Genomic DNA, 15929 nt, shown 5'->3' on the forward strand with positions numbered 1-15929 from the left:
ATGCGTACCACTCAGGTCGGTACAACACGAGACTATGTACAAAGGAAGTAGAAGGAGAAGGGTTTGATCTCGGTCGGAACTTTGTAGAGCGTTGCTGGAAAGAGAAAGTGATCAGTCCTCCTCGGATCCACAATGATGTCACGTAGGACGACTACGTCCGACTGGTGGTTTCGGATGCCCTTCTGCCACGCGTCTACGCTTCGGCGCACTACGTTCGTCTTGCGTTCTCAATGTTCTTTTCTTTTGGCTCAGATAGTCGCCTGCGTGAACGTTGACCGGCCAGGAATCCCGATAGAATTGGAGCTTCGGACTCGTTTGGACAACCTGTACCAACCAAGGATTACAGAGGATAAGCCAATATTCCGGACGGAGAAAGACGACAGAGACGTACGAGCTCTTTTATGTTGGACTTTGTTCGGTCTGAGATCAAGGACCACTTTGCGCTCTCGAGCCCTCCCGGTGCAAGGGAGGTGTTGAGTGCGGATCGTACCCCCTCCTGTGGTTTTGGGCGTGAGCCAAGATAAGATTCGATTTGATCACAGGGAAAGCACTGACTTGAAACATTAGCAGTTCTGGATAGGAGAAGACGGCCACGTCGGGTGGAGGTGAATGTCCCTCGACTGCCTCGTCTCCGAGCAGGAAGCGAGAAAGCGAAAAGCGACCCGGAGGACGCTCAATGGAGTCCTTCAGGTCACGTTCGCGGGCTTCGTCTTCCTCTTGTTTTCGACGTTCTTCCTTTTCCGCACGTCGAGCCTCCTTCGCCGACTTCGGAGTGTCCTTGCGTTGCTGCGAGGACTCGACTCGGTTAGAGAGGTCGCCGAGAGGTCGTCGAAGCGATAGAGATGCCAAGTGCGGGTCGGGGCCCAATCCTCGTCCGAAGTCGTCGGAGATATCGCACGAGGTCATCGGCGGAATAGGGTTGGTTTCGGAGGCGCCAGAATCGTCCGAGTCGGACGACGACGAGTCCAAAGTCGTGTCGGACGACGAGTCGGATTCCGACGCGTCGAGCATGCCGATGGACTTGGCGAACGCCTCCTTACAGCGTTTCCGGTGGTTTGCTCTGCGTTGCTTCGTGATTGTGATTCCGGTCGTTCCCTCTGTGATGCAGTACTCGCAGTTTTGATCGCATAGAGTTCGTTGACTACTTGTTGTGCCGCGTTCGAATTGAGCTTGCCGGATATAGACAGCGCGACTGGACATGAGGTAGTGCTTGGCAACGCTGAAGCGTTCATATCGAAGTCGCGATGTTTTAAGAAAAGGGAGAGAGCCTACGACGTCACCACCTGGGCTGTGTTCTCTGTCCATGGTCGGCACTTCGGTCGCGTGAGCCTTGCACCTGTCGGCCCGTCGGAGCAGCAATCTAGGTTGACACGCTTGATTGTGCATGTTCAGGTCTCGGATAGCTGGGCTGGTTCAGTCAACCAAAGAGCGACTCGCGGCTGTCTCTCTCGATGACGTACAGGATGCGACTAGCCGAGGTCTGAACGATGGATGGGCACGCCCTGCATGGATTCGTGATCGTACCGGTCGCAAAGGCCTGTCGGTCGTACTACGAGATGGGAGAGAACCGGATCAAGAGATGGCAGCGCGAGTTCCTCCTTCCCTGCTATTTGCTGATCAGCTCCTCGAGCTGACTGTGATTCCATGTGAACAGAGTCTTGGTGTGGCAGAACCCGAGCGCTCCCGTGGTCGAAGGCGTGTTGCCCATCCTGTCGGACTTTTCGGCTGCAATCGAGCAAACCGACCAGCTGTCTTCGAACGGTGCCTCGAACCCAAAGACGAGTGCGCAGATTCTCGAATACAGATTAGAGTCTCGATGTTGACCTCGACAAAGTGTGCGCAGAGTTCGTCGTAACGTTGAAAGCACCCACCGGCCCCACTGCGACCACCTCGAAATCACCGTTCACGACTAGGTTCGCGTTCGTGCTCGATTCGCTCGATCAGACCACGACCGAATTCGTCTCGGAACTCAAGCGACTCCAGGCCAAGGCCGAAAAGAACGAGTACACGGCGACCTCGAAATCGCACGAGTGGACCAAACTGTACCTACCGCCTCGCATCATGCATCCCGGACCTGTCGAGCACAGTGGACATTCCACCCCGACGGCAAAGTACGGCACTCCGCACTTTGATACCGTCAGCAACGCGTATGCGCGGCGAGTTCGACCTAGATCCCCTGCTCGAGGCAAGTGTATCAGACATTCCTGGGATCTGCTAGTATGTGCCAACTAACAGTTCATACCCCACGCAGCACGCAATTCGACCCTTGCAACACAAGAAAGTTCGTATTCGTCATCTCCCAAATCGACTCGCAGCTTGCGCACGCTCGATTCGCTCGACGAGCGATCAAGTTCGCGTCACTCTCAGCAAGCGAAAGATTCAATACAGCACTGGATTGTCGATAGGATCCGAACGAGAGAAGCCGAATTTCTCGACCTCGAGCACATCCAGTCGGTCTCCTTCCCGCTTCAGATTCGGCTCAGGTTGGAGGAAATTGAACAGCTTGTTCCACAGGATCTGGTGTGGTACCTTCAACGTCAACGACAAGGTCGCTCGATCAGACGGTTCAGATTTGCGATCATGGATCAGCAAAGGTCTCGGCGCAGAACTACTCGTCTTCAGGTTCGCTCAGTCTCGCTGTCTTTGCTGGGCGACATGAACCTGACAAATACGTTTCCTTCACTCTCGTTCTCGCAGTTTTCAGGAGCTCGATCTCACCACGGAGGCCATGCTGCGCTACACGCCGTATCGGGAAGAGGCGTGGCGAGAAGCAATCGATGCGGCGATGGCGACCAGACGTGCTGAATATGAATGGGTACGTACAGCTTCCATCGTGCATCGCACTGTAGAGAGACTGACGTTCAGCGGCGACTTCTTTAGCTCGAATCGAAGCAGCTCGTCGGCATGCTCACGATCGTGTACGCGAGGAAGGATATACGAAAGCACATCTCAAACATCAGCACGGCGTCGCTAGCGACGGGATTCTTGGGACTCATGGCCAACAAAGGTGTTGTCGGCCTCCGGCTGAGGTATGGCTTGATTCAATTTTCTCCTGAGTGAAGGCAAGTCTGATGTCGCCCTTTCCACGTAATGCACTAGATACAAAGACACGCCGATCACCCTGCTCAACTCTCACCTTGCAGCTTTCTCGTCCCAGGTTCAACAGCGCAACGCTCAGTTTCGCGACATTGTCTCTCAACTCAAATTTCCTCACGTCGAGGGCGAGGCACGTGATGCTTGGACACCGAATCTCAATCTCAATGAGAATGTGGAGACTTTGCAAGGAGAGGGATGGGACGTAAGCGAGACTGCGGTTCTGATCTGGGTTGGCGATCTCAACGTGAGTTAACGCATCAATTTGTATCCTATACAATCCGTACCTAACCGGTCAATCCTTATAGTATCGGCTTGAACTTCCGAGGAAAGAGGTTGAACATCTAATCAAGAACAAGGCTCACGAGAGACTCGCCGCTTATGACCAGGTGCGCCTGGTCCCGCTTCCTGTACCTGCTTGCGGAGTCTTAACATAGCTCGGCTCCTCACAGCTCCATATCCAGAAGCAACATGGGCTAGCTTTCTCCGATTTTGAAGAAGCGCCGCTCGACTTTCCCCCAACCTACAAGTTTGACCGCGGCACGAATGTCTATGATTCCTCGTGCGATACATTCTGCATCTCCGCTTCGTGTTGTCTTGCCGTATACTAACACGATCATTGTTCTTGTTTCAAGGGAGAAACAGCGAGTGCCGTCCTGGACCGACCGCGTACTGTGGTTGTCTCTCAAGCGAGGCGAGATTTCGGCAACGTCCTATGAGAGCCATCCGGACTGCTCGATCTCCGACCACAAGCCCGTCTCTGCTGTGCTTCGTATCCCTGTCAGCATGATTCCTATCCTGGAAACCAACTTGCTTCGACTTGCTAATATTTCTCTCGCTCGAGCAGGTCTCCGTCGTTGACGAGAGCAAACGAAATACCGTACAGCAGGAGGTCTTGGGCGAATTATCTCGATTCGACAGTCAAAGTCTGCCAGACGTCAAGCTCGTGCCAGGTCCTTCGGTCGAATTTGACGAGATTGAATTTGACGTTCCGGTGACGAAGACCGTCGAACTAGCGAACGTTGGTCAGGTAAGACCACCCCCTCTGCTATCAAAGTGGGAGCTCTTTTGGCTCACCTCAAACAGGACAGTCACTCGCGCCCTGGAGCTTTGTCGTCAAACCCGATTCGGACATGCTCCTTCCCCCTTGGTTATCACTTTTCCCGACTTCCGGCCTCATTATTCCTGGTGAACGAACGACTATCTCGTTTACGATTCACGTCACGGCAGCTTGTGCTGCATCGCACAACTTTCCGTTACCGTCGATAGTCGATCAAGGGTTATCGGACCTGTTCATCGTGTCGATCGAGAAGAAGGACTTGTTCCTTGCAGTTTCAGCGAGAGGGTATCGACCGAGCGTGTTTGGATCAACTCTCGAACAGCTCACTCGGCTCGACGAACCGATACGATCGACGTCACTCGAGAATCGACAGCGAATAGCGAGCGTCGTCGAGTCTCTCAAGAAACCAGAAAGCGCGAGAAGCGAGGAGGAGAAGAAAGATGCCCAATTGCTCGCGTTGGCCGGGGTTCCAAAGGCCATACATCGACTTGTCGACTTTCTCGCAGAGCATGCCCTCGTCACTGAGAGTCTGTTCTCGGAAGAGGGAGATCCAGACTTGATTGCCAGTGTAAGGGAATCGCTTGACCTGGTGAGTTTGTGAACTCAGATCCTCATCCTTACCGAGCTGACATGCCAACATTTACCACGACAGGGTATCAACTTTCCTCTTAATGCGCTCGGTTTCGAAACATCTCGGCCAGAGGTAGCCGAAGACAAGCAACATCTACGAGACGCGGTCACTGCGCTAGAACGATTGGAAAGCGACATTGGCTCGCTCTCGCTCGAGGGTACCGCCACACCTCCCACGTTACCACTCGATCGAAAAGACACTGCCGCACGCACGATGGGGATGCATTCGGTCGCGGCGTGCCTGCTTGCACTACTGGCAAGTCTCGCAGAGCCAGTCATCCCTTACTCGCTGTTCGCGAGAGCGATCAAATGCGACAAGCGCGAAGAAGCTTGTGCACTCGTCCAAGATCTACCTCCCGTAGTATGTCAAGCTTTCTCTCGGATTCTTTCGTAGCTCGGAAGCTGAGATTATTGACTTGAACAGCATGCGAATGTGTTGCTGTATATCCTGGCATTCCTCCGGGTCCTGCTGAGCAAGACTATGGATAGCAGTGCTCGGACGGATCGAATGCACCAACTCGGTAAGTGTCAGAGTATCATTATCTCCATAACTCCCAAGCTGTACGGAAGAGCCAGTACTAACGAGCTTCTCGTGCCCATGCAGCTATCGTATTCTCGTTTGTGCTCCTACGCGAGCCTCCGAGCTTCTCGTATGCTGGAGTAGAGGTTGCGTCGATTCCTCGACGCAGGAAGGACTTCATTTATTGGTTGTTGGAGGAGGTATGAGCAGTGTGGCCTTGCTGTCTTCGAGATTGCGGAGATCTCCTGGAGACCGAAGGAAAAAAAGGTGATGCATCGTTCTTCGTAGCAAGGTATCCATTGGGAGAACCCGTTCATCTTGCAATAGCGGGGACAAGGTGAGCTTGGAAGAGCGAAATTGTCCATGAAATGGCGGTTCTCTACGATTCCTCCGTGTCCTGTCGTACCAAGTCACTGCGCAAGTATACAGAAAATGATCTTGGAGAAATTTCGTGATATGTTCTGCTGCGATCAACAGTACGACACACGGGTTCCTTTTCTCCCGCGTTTCACTTGCTAGCTTTCGAGCTCTGCGAACGGACCTTCCGTGTTTACGATCCCTGCTGGCAAGGTACTGTGTTGTTACATCATCAGTTTCGTCTATGGCTTTAGAAGGGAGAGAGAGAGAGAGAGAGAGAGAGAGAGAGAGAGAAGCCCCGCGCTTTGGCCCTATGCGATGGCCAAGGGTACCGCTCACGAGTCGCATGACCAATGCCCCATGGACGGCTTTATTTCAACGTCATTCGCGCTGCATGTGATCGCACAATGCCATCTAGCCTACCTGCTCTCGCTTGTCGGTTCGTCCTGCCAATTTCGAGAGCATGCCATGATTGAACTTGTCCTTTGGGCCCGTTCCCTCGTTGTAGACCGGCTGCGCCGAGGACCGTGATTGCAAATCGCGGATCGGGAGGTCCAACGAGAAGCGTAGGGAAGTCCTGAAGCTGCAACTGCAAATCCGGAAGTCTCTAGAGACGTTTACTAGCGATACTCGCGTCAATTGCCCATAATATAACACGGTCAACGAACCTATCTCTCCAGGAAAAATGGGAAGACCGCGCGGTCCAGATTTTCAGAGAAAATGGTTGCGAGTCTCCGTTCTTCCCCTTTCAAAGGGACCCATTTTGGTTACAACAACTGGGAGAGAGTGAGGAAGAGCCAAAATCCATCTATTTTTGGTACGAGGCGAAGCTCATCTCCTTCGTTTGTTGCCACCTTTCTTCTTGCCCATCGTTGGCATTCCCGCTTCACGTTGATCATCGTCTCGATCTCGATCATCATCTCGAGATCGTTTCCCTTTGCCATGACGTTTGCCATCTCCTCCTGGACCGAGTTCTTTGATCTCTCGAATCGCTTCCCGTTGAGCTTCTCCCACGCGTTCGGAAAGCAACAAGACTTCTTGTTTGCCCGAAGCTCCGAGCGGGTATTCGGCCATCTTTTTGCCAATCACACCTGAACGTGTCACGACGAGAAATTATTTCGTCAACCTCGAGGAAGCGAAAGAGAAGAGAGAGAGAGGCTGCACATACCTTCGATCCGTTGGAACAATTCAACATCGTACTGTGTCACCATCGTGACCGATTTACCACTCCTTCCAGCACGAGCCGTACGTCCGACTCGATGAATGTAATCCTTCGAGTTGGTCGGAATGTCGTAGTTGACGACGAGGTCGACACTCGGGATATCGAGTCCTCGCGAGGCGACATCGGTCGCGACCAAGATGCTTCGACCTCCCGATTTGAACTTGTTCAACGCACCCAATCGTGCCGATTGAGACAATTGACCATGTAGCGGTACGGCGGGGAACGAGAGCAGGCGGAGAAGGATCGAGAGCCGTTGGGCATCCATCACGGTGCGCACAAAGATGATGGTCGTTTGACCAGACAAGGTGTGGATCAAATGCACGAGATGCAAGTCTTTGTGTTTGAGCGGCACGAGGAGGTAGTACTGCAACAGGGTCGAGACCGTTTGGTACCTATTTTCCGCAGAAAATGCGTCAAGGAATGGAACGAAAAGGCTCGAGCGCAAAGAAACCTGGGACGACTCACTTGCTCGAGACTTCGAGTTTGACGGGATCCCTGAGACTCGCACGTTGCAGTTTGGCAACTTTGGTCGTCATGGTCGCGGAAAACAGGTACGTCTTTCGGCCTTCTCGAGGAATGACTTTGAGGATCTTGTCAATCACGGGACCAAAATCAAGGTCCAAGAGCCGATCTGCTTCGTCCATGACCTGGCGAGCCGTCAAGAGTCAATTACGCGACTCGAGGGAAAGGGTACAGGAACATTTAAGGCGGACCAAGAATTTGAGACTCTTGAGACTAAAGCCTTTCGTGTTTTCAAGGTGATCCTGCAATCGTCCTGGAGTTGCGACAATGACGTGGGGCTTCTTTGCGAGGGCGACCTGCTGAGCCATCGTGTCCATACCTCCAACGATAGTTGCGACGCGAACCCCGATGCCCGAACCCAATGCGGTGAACTGGTCTGCAATTTGGTATGCGAGCTCACTGTCGACAGAGAATGAATCAGCGACCGAGTCAGAATAGAGGGAGAACTGAGGAAGGGTACCGAGTTGGTGCGAGCACGACGGCAAACAGTCCCTGAGGTTCCTCCCACAGGGCCTGGAGAATCGGGAGGGCAAATGCGGCAGTCTTTCCCGAGCCGGTCTGGGCCAATCCGATAATGTCCTTGCCTTGGAGGGCGTACGGGATGCACTCTTGTTGAATCTGGGACGGAGCGGTGAACCCGAGCGAGCTGCACGCGTCGCATAGGGCGGGCAAGAGGCCGAGTGAGGCAAACGTCGCCGTCGTGCGCTCCTCGGTCGAGAGTAGGGTCGAGGTAGCCGGCTGGGCGTGCGAGGAGGCGGTGGAGGCGGCGAGCGTCGAAGTCGAGGCGACGGGCGACGCAGCTTGCTCGGGAGTGGCCGAGCGGCTCGCACTCGATTCAGAGTCCGACATGGTCAGCAGCTACCAGTTGTTGTCGAGGTCGAACGGGCGAAACGAACGGCAGATGCGGCGAAGGATTGATTTCCGCGAATTTCGCCAGCTTTTGCACTCTCCCCTCTTCCCCCAGCTGCTCTCGACCGCTCAGGTGCACCCCCGCGCACACGCCACCTTCAAACACAACAGCACAATGGCATTCAGTCAGTACTCGAGCTCGCACTCTCTGCCGCTGCCTCGCCGTGGTGGAAAACTGATCAAGTTGCATTTTCTTTTTCCCGCCGCCGCTCCCGTCTCGCATGCACTCGAACCGCCCTCGTGTGACGCTTCACCCGCTGTAACGTTCGACTCGTGATTTTGCTGGCTCTGCACAGACGCACCCGGTGGACGTGGAGGACGAGGTGGAGGACGAGGAGGAGCTGGAGGAGGACGAGGTGGATTCTCGGCTCGCGGTGGCGCTGGAGGCCGTGGTGGCGGACGGGGTGGATTCGGTGGAGACCGCGGTGGACGGGGTGGAGGACGTGGTGGAGCTCGTGGACGAGGTGAGTCTCTCGTATGCATGTATGCGGCCCGCATTACCCAAGTTTCTGACTAGATCGAAACAATCTCTAGGTGGACCTCCCAGCCGAGGTGGACGCGGTGGAGCTCGTGGTGGAAAGGGTGGTGTCGGTGCCAAGGGCAAGGGCGCACCCAAAGTCATCCTCGAGCCTCACCGACACCCGGGAGTGTTTGTCGCCAAGGTGAGCTAAACCCCGTCTCGAACTCGATTCCTCTTCTTCAACGCTGACACTGCACTCGGTGTGCGCAATTTCAGGGCAAGGAGCACCTTCTCGTCACTCGCAACCTCGTCCCCGGTGAATCCGTCTACGGCGAGAAGCGCATCTCGATCGAGCAACCCTCTTCGAACCCCGACGCCCCCGCCGAGAAGGTCGAGTACCGCGTGTGGAACCCTTTCCGTTCCAAGTTGGCTGCCGGTATCCTCGGAGGTCTCGACAACATCCACATCGGACCCGGCAAGAAGGTCCTCTACCTCGGTGCCGCCTCGGGAACTTCCGTCTCGCACGTCGCTGATGTCGTCGGACCCGAGGGAACCGTGTACGCCGTCGAGTTCTCTCACCGATCCGGACGTGACCTTGTCAACATGGCCAAGAAGCGCACCAACGTCATCCCTATCGTCGAGGATGCCCGTCACCCGAACAAGTACCGCATGCTCCTCTCGATGGTCGACGTCGTCTTTGCCGATGTCGCCCAACCCGATCAGGCTCGTATCGTCGCTTTGAACGCCCACCACTTCCTCAAGAACGGTGGACACGCCGTCATTTCGATCAAGGCGTCTTGTATCGATTCGACCGCACCGGCAGAGGTCGTCTTTGCCGCCGAGGTCAAGAAGCTGCAGTCCGAGTCGTTCAAGCCCCGGGAACAACTGACCCTCGAGCCTTACGAGGTAAAAAGAGAATCTCCTTATTACGATGAGTTGGTCACAGTCGCTGACATGTTTCGTTCATATCTAGCGTGACCACGCCATGTTGGTGGCAACCTACGCGCGACACTCGTAAACTCTTTTTTCCCCCAGCTTGACTCTTCTCTCTTCTCCCTGTGCTGGATACGCCTTGGGGGAGCGCCTCATTTTCATTCGCACGCCGCACGCTCGAACCCCGTTTTTTTCGCTTTCTCTCGTTGTACTTTTTCCTAGACTGCTTCTCTTCTCTCTTCTCTCTCTACTTTTTTTTTTCTTTCTTTTGTTGCCTTGCGTGCACATGGTGACGTAAAGGGGTCAGGAACTTTGTCCTTCTATGTATCGACAGTGCACTACCAAAAGAAATCCTCCCTGTGAAAACAGCCTTCCTCCTGTCCCATCCCTGAGAGCGATATATCATCGTTTCCGCAAAGAGGAGATCTTGAGACAGAGAAATCATCGTCAGACAGTAAAGAACTGAGTGTTTCTCCATTTCAGACGATATCTTGACCTAATCGGTACGCGACGAGTCCTCCGACTTTGTGACGATTTGTCGAGAAAGATCGCAGTTTCACCTGTTCGATCACGGGGCCCGAAGGGATACGAGAGAAACCGTCAAGACTCAGAACAATACCAAGCCAAGAAGGCGTTTGAGGAAAAGGGGTTCACTGACCTGCTCGGCGTTACCAATGATCATGTGCGGGTCACTGTCGATCCACTCTTTTGGCACCTCGGTGTCTTTCTTGGCATAGGTCAAGATGGTGAATACGTCTGGTCGCAGGTTCGAGAAAAAGATAGCCAGTCAGTTGCAAATGCTCGGGCCGAGGCGAGCGAGTTGGAGAGACGGGGACTGACATTGTTCCTCGAGCGAAGGCAAGAACGTGACACTCGAAGTGATCTGCCTCATGATGTCTTGGATATCTTTCTGTACTTGTTCTGGAGTCTTTTCGGCTTTACTCTTTGCAGGTGCTCCTGCCGCTTCTGTCGCTCTACACGACCAACAAGCACGGTGAGTAACTTCTCAAGGACTACGCGAGGACGGCGACGCAAGCTTACGTCGGTGGATCTGAAGACGTTGGAGGTGGTTCCTCGACTTGAATGTCGAATTGCCACCGTTCGACCACTTCGCGTGTATCTCGATTCATGATGATCAAAGCGAGCGAATCTAGTTTGCCGGCGAGGATCCATGCTGTAGCGTCTCGAGTATTTAGTAGCGTCGACGCGGCATCGCGATTCAACAGAATATCATTACCTTGCACTTGCTTCATCACGTTCTGCACATACTTCTCGAGGGCTTCGTCTGCACTCGTGAACAAGGTCAAACCGTACTTCTTGACCTGTTTGAAATCTTCTGGAGGATAGATGCCGCGTTGATACAGGATGCTGATGCCGAACCGGTTCAAAGACACCCGGTCAGCGCCGACCGTCTTTGCCTTGCATCATACTGCGGCGCAACTCACGAATTGACAGAGTACTCGAAGAACTCGGTCACGATCTTGGTCGAACCTTTGAGTGAAAGCGTCTGCGATTGTTTCCGTTTCGTCGCCATCTCTCTGTTGACCTCCCAATTTGGTTGTCGCGTGGGAGTGTAGAATGTGAGTGCTGGCTTCAAGAGGCTGATATGCGCGTTCCGGCGGCGTGAGAGTCGTGTATACGATGAGGGAGCGAGATGTCAGATCAAGGCGAAGTTGAGTGATACAACATTCACGGCGATACGTACGTTGCGTTGTTAAATAGGCCTGTCGCGTAGTTCTGTTGATTGATGAAATAGGGAGACGCGTTCGGGCTGGTAGAGCTTCAGTTGAAGAGAACAGAGTCGGACTCGGCCCGCGTGCATGCACCAGTACCGCGTATACCCGCGGACTACGATGAACTTTCCGCGCTTGGTTTTCTCAAGCGAAATGTCTGGATATAGAGATTCCGGCGTATCAATAAGCCGTCCGGAAGAGAGTGAGACCATGTTGGGAGATTCCAGATCTCGTCCAGTCGAACGTCGTCATCCATGATCAGCGGAAATCGCCAAGCGCTCGCTCCCTCTCTCGCTCCCTCTTTCTCATTTCTCTCTGTCTTCCCGCCCTTACATCCCTCCATTGAAGAATCAACAAGGAGTGAGAAGTATAGCACGTCTTATTAGGCCCTGCCCTCACGCGGGCTCGGCGCGCAACCTCGCCCGCATACCGGGGTCAAAATCGGACCCCCCAAGCGTTTCGCCGAGACTTCTGACGAAGACTCGGGCGACACGACCGTACGCCCTGGCCCGAGACAGCGAAAGAGGCAGCAAAGTATTCAAGTCGGGACTGATTCCACGAATGCGATCACCCAGGTGGTCCAGGATCCAGTTTCTGGATCGCCAACGACTCCGATCGCCGCAAACCTGTCAGTCTAGCGCAATCGACTCAGTGAGAGCCAATCAGCGGTACAATCAACCGTAGGAGGAATTGGATCGCGAGAGGGAGCGATGGGAGCGCACGCGTCTTGACACGGACAGTACTGTGTTATACTCACATGCACGAGGAAACGAGACCTGCGCCTTTCCCCATCGCCCTCTCTGGCGGTCCTATCCGTCCTGCGGTCGAGTATTCCGCACCTTCATTCCCACCAAGTCGCTTTCGCTTGGTTGACAGGTTGACGGCAATCGGAATCGTCGACGCTTCAAAAACTGAATCCTGGACCACCTGGGTGATCGCATTCGTGGAATCAGTCCCGACTTGAATACTTTGCTGCCTCTTTCGCTGTCTCGGGCCAGGGCGTACGGTCGTGTCGCCCGAGTCTTCGTCAGAAGTCTCGGCGAAACGCTTGGGGGGTCTGATCTTCACACCGGTTTGCCGTCGATTTTTGCGCCGGGGCCACGTGAGGACAGAGTCGTGGAAAGCTCGCTATCCATTCTTTAGGCGACGAGAGTGGATGGCTCGAGAAAGCGAGCGCTGGGCGATTTCAGCTAAAATTTCGACTGGCGGAAATCAGAAATTTCCGCTGAACTTTCGACTGGCCGAAATATCTGTCAGAACTTTCCGCCAGTAGAAAGTTCTGCGGAATCACTAGTTTTCGAGGTCTGCGTACTTGTCCGCTGAACTCTCTGTCTCTGGATATTTCCGCAGAAAACCCCACTGGCGCAACGTTGACCGTGACCCGCGGTGAATTACCCGCTAAGCTCTCTACATCTAGAGTATCCCGGTGTGGAAATTGAAGTCGGAATTTTCACCGTGACCCGCGGTGATTGACAATTCGCGCTCGATCCATGCACGACATGCGCTTCGGAACCTTTCTGTCGACTATCTCGCTTGCCTCGTACGCGCTGACACGGGCTCTCGAGCGAAGCCAAACGACAGTCTGCACAGGTCAACGGTTCCTATTGACAATGAGAGACAGGAGAGAGGTCCGAGAGGCTACCTTCCAATCATTTCCTTCTTGGCTCCCGAGGCAGCAGCAGCAGCTTCGTTCCACTTGTATTTGTCGAGCTCGGCCTTGTCGATCCCTCCGTCCCGCAACGCGTTCCTGTGAGTCGCTTCGAGGATCACTCGTGGAACGATTTTTTCTCCCAGCGGGTGCTGCACAGAGGCTCTCAACGCCTGAGCCCACCGAGACGCGCAGAGACACCACACGCAGGGCTTCGAGGAAGGCGATTCTGGACTCGACGAGGAAGAGTAGATTGACGGGAACAACGAACGGAGGTCATTTCCGACGCCTGCAGTTCAATCGATACACCGTGTGCGAAAGTCAGAACATACATTCGTCCAGGACTCGTCGGTAGTTTTGATAGGTTTGTCCGTGGGAGAAACGAGAGACTCAACTGGCAGAGTAATCCAAAAAGTCCTTGTTGACGACCGCTGCGACTGTGTGACTTCCCGGGTCAAGTGGCGATGCGTCGCAGTAGTTGTTGCGAAAGAATCCGGTCGTGTTGCCATCCCCAACTGGAGCTTGCTCGAGCGGCTGGTCGAGGACTGCTCCGAAGGGAAACAAGCGGAGGTCAGGTCAGTGAACGATTCCTCAATGCAGACCTGCTAGTCTCCTCGCCAACGACTAGTCTGGACTGTTCTTGAACCAGGGTGACATGTCGATCTTGAGCTCGTCTGTCCCGGGCCCCACTCGGAGGGAAAGGGATGGTCTGTTGGCTTGTAGCGAGCGATCACGGTCGATCGCAGAGAGACTTCTATCTGACTGTCCCCTCGGCAGAATACAGACTGGCGAGAAGCGGGGTTCGTACCAGATACTCGTTCGGTGATGTAATTCTCGTTCATGCTTTCGCGCGGGGTCGACTGCTCAGATCGAGACATGGCGAATCGATAGTGCGCTGGAAGGGGGACTTGGGTCGCGTATAGTCGTGTAAATAGCGGAATCGAGAGGAGCGAGCGAAGCATGAGCGAGGTTCGACAAGAACTTATGACAACGATTTCCCCTCGAATTGACGTCTTGACTTGATGCCTTACACCCAAGTTAAGGTTGAGAATAACCAATAGGAGAACTTTTTTTTTAATTGGTCGAGAAAACGCGGCTACTTCACCTCGGTTCCTTCCTCTCTTGCTGTGCGTGCTATCATCGTAGAGCGTACTACCAATTTTAGTCATTCGTCACGCTGCCTCTTGAAGCGGACCAAGTTGTACGAGAGACGACTATCGTAAATACTGCAGGGGAGGTTAGCGATTCTTTCGCTTTCTCACAATCGTCGTGGCGTGTTTGGGCTGCAAGCAAGTCCTCTGCATAGGGCCTTCTATCTCCCTATAGGTCTACCTGAATTTAGAAGCGGAGTCGGAGAGTTGGAGAGACGGCAGGATCGCCTCTCTGATCTCTTCCTCACCCTTCACCTCGAACCGTCGGTCCACTGCAAGATGATCCTGTAGACCTTGGACGGCATGAGTGAAGCTTTCGCGAGTTCGTTCAGCTCTCTCCCCGCCCTCGAATGCTGACCGCTGTGATCACCTCCTGTCCGCACGTTCCTCTTTTTCCCTCGGCCTCGACCATCGAGCTCCACAGGAACACGACTCTCGTCAAGGTATCTCAAGAACTCTCATTGAGATTCTACGCGACTCGGCTCTTCCGCGGATGTCGGTTCGCGTGACACACATCGTTCGCATCTCGGCAGGACAAATGGACTACGGGCAGCACTCTTGCCCGTTCTGCCGAGGACTCTTACCCTCCGAACCCACGCCTTCTTTCGTTCTCTGCGCAAAGAGACTTGTCTCTTACGTGAGGCGAAGGAGGAGGTCGCAGGCCGGCTCAAGCTCCCGTTCCCAAAAACCGTCGACTTTTTTTGTAAATTGCACGTTCAGCTTTTACAAGTCTTCCCTTCCGGACTCGGGATGGGTTGGCCCAGCGAAGTTGACTGGGCTCGAGTCAAGGAGTGAGCTAAAGGAAGGATCTCAAGGTTCAGTACGAAACGGAGGTGGGACGGAGGTGGGTTGAAGCGAGGAAAGGGGCGCTCACTCCTTGACTCGAGCCTAGTCAACCTCGCTGGGCCAACCCATCCCGAGTCCGGAAGGGAAGACTTGCAGAAGTTGGACGTGCGACCGACAAAAGTCGGCGGTGTTCGGGAGCGGGAGATCAGACGCCCAGCGGCCTCTTCCTTCGCCTCGGGTGAGGAGACGAGTGTCTGTGCGCGGAGAACGAAAGAAGGCGTCGGAGTCGAGGGTAAAACTCCTCCGCAGAACGGGCAAGAGTGCTGCCCGTACTGCATGGTCTCTGCCGAGATGCCGACAATGTGTGTCGTGCAACACCGCCTCGCCTCGCGCCAGATTCTGGATACCAAATGGTGTACTTTGATCAGTTTCGGTCAATCTGCATGTCCGCAAGATTGAGAGCGCCCGCGAAGGGGGTCGAGCGGGGCAGCGCATCTAAAAAAGACCGTGTCATGACCATGTCGCGCGAGCGACGTTGATTGACAATTGCCATGGGACACTTGATCACGATCGTCACGGTCCGCGCAGCCATGTCTGTACTCGTGAGCCAGAAGAGCCATCGTACGTATAGGTCGCTGAGCAGGACGTGCAAAATCGCGGCGGGATAAAGTTCAAACAGAGTTCGATTTCTTGCTGCGCGCGCGCCCAGAGTTCGGATACACGGCCGCCAAGTCGCGGAACCTGTGGTCGGGAAAGAGTGAAGAGGGACGAGAGAGTCGTTCTGGAGAAGCGTCGCGCGACTTTTCCTCCAATCCTCGCGTCTCTCGCTCTCGGCACCCTCGACGCGTATCGCTCGTGTCCGCAAATTGCTACTAGAGCAGCTGTCTGCAGCGAACGTGACAGTC

The 15929-nt window shown here is 54.3% G+C and overlaps 6 protein-coding genes across 6 annotated transcripts; 2 read left to right on the top strand and 4 right to left on the bottom strand.

Annotated features, from left to right (window-relative positions):
- Window positions 1-426: 426 nt before the first annotated feature.
- Window positions 427-1011, bottom strand: JCM15063_001100 (uncharacterized protein; the record flags this gene model as incomplete). The annotated part of the gene is made up of 1 exon (XM_076677889.1): window positions 427-1011. One exon carries the CDS (start codon window positions 1009-1011, stop codon window positions 427-429), a length of 585 nt encoding a protein of 194 aa, XP_076534845.1.
- Window positions 1012-1303: 292 nt separating this feature from the next.
- On the top strand, window positions 1304-5509 carry JCM15063_001101 (uncharacterized protein; the record flags this gene model as incomplete). The annotated part of the gene is made up of 17 exons (XM_076677890.1): window positions 1304-1323; window positions 1393-1539; window positions 1655-1782; window positions 1844-2191; window positions 2252-2450; window positions 2515-2622; window positions 2698-2815; window positions 2881-3029; window positions 3100-3340; window positions 3402-3482; window positions 3546-3655; window positions 3729-3873; window positions 3941-4118; window positions 4180-4721; window positions 4806-5144; window positions 5208-5304; window positions 5388-5509. The coding sequence occupies 17 exons, from the start codon at window positions 1304-1306 to the stop codon at window positions 5507-5509; spliced, it is 3072 nt and encodes a 1023-aa protein (XP_076534846.1).
- A 982-nt stretch (window positions 5510-6491) lies between these two features.
- RRP3 (RNA-dependent ATPase RRP3) lies at window positions 6492-8253 on the bottom strand (the record flags this gene model as incomplete). The annotated part of the gene is made up of 5 exons (XM_076677891.1): window positions 6492-6751; window positions 6829-7274; window positions 7348-7529; window positions 7596-7803; window positions 7865-8253. 5 exons carry the CDS (start codon window positions 8251-8253, stop codon window positions 6492-6494), a joined length of 1485 nt encoding a protein of 494 aa, XP_076534847.1.
- Window positions 8254-8428: 175 nt separating this feature from the next.
- Window positions 8429-9791, top strand: NOP1 (rRNA methyltransferase NOP1; the record flags this gene model as incomplete). The annotated part of the gene is made up of 5 exons (XM_076677892.1): window positions 8429-8438; window positions 8610-8777; window positions 8848-8975; window positions 9050-9679; window positions 9747-9791. 5 exons carry the CDS (start codon window positions 8429-8431, stop codon window positions 9789-9791), a joined length of 981 nt encoding a protein of 326 aa, XP_076534848.1.
- Window positions 9792-10185: 394 nt separating this feature from the next.
- MAD2 (spindle checkpoint protein MAD2) lies at window positions 10186-11240 on the bottom strand (the record flags this gene model as incomplete). The annotated part of the gene is made up of 6 exons (XM_076677893.1): window positions 10186-10266; window positions 10365-10462; window positions 10547-10680; window positions 10748-10880; window positions 10944-11074; window positions 11152-11240. 6 exons carry the CDS (start codon window positions 11238-11240, stop codon window positions 10186-10188), a joined length of 666 nt encoding a protein of 221 aa, XP_076534849.1.
- A 1837-nt stretch (window positions 11241-13077) lies between these two features.
- JCM15063_001105 (DUF2237 domain-containing protein) lies at window positions 13078-13965 on the bottom strand (the record flags this gene model as incomplete). The annotated part of the gene is made up of 3 exons (XM_076677894.1): window positions 13078-13376; window positions 13483-13632; window positions 13896-13965. The coding sequence occupies 3 exons, from the start codon at window positions 13963-13965 to the stop codon at window positions 13078-13080; spliced, it is 519 nt and encodes a 172-aa protein (XP_076534850.1).
- Window positions 13966-15929: the final 1964 nt, after the last annotated feature.

This window comes from Sporobolomyces koalae (assembly GCF_050403365.1).
Source record: "Sporobolomyces koalae JCM15063 DNA, S_koalae_JCM15063T_v1_ctg11, whole genome shotgun sequence".
NCBI classification, from domain to species: Eukaryota; Fungi; Basidiomycota; class Microbotryomycetes; order Sporidiobolales; family Sporidiobolaceae; genus Sporobolomyces; species Sporobolomyces koalae.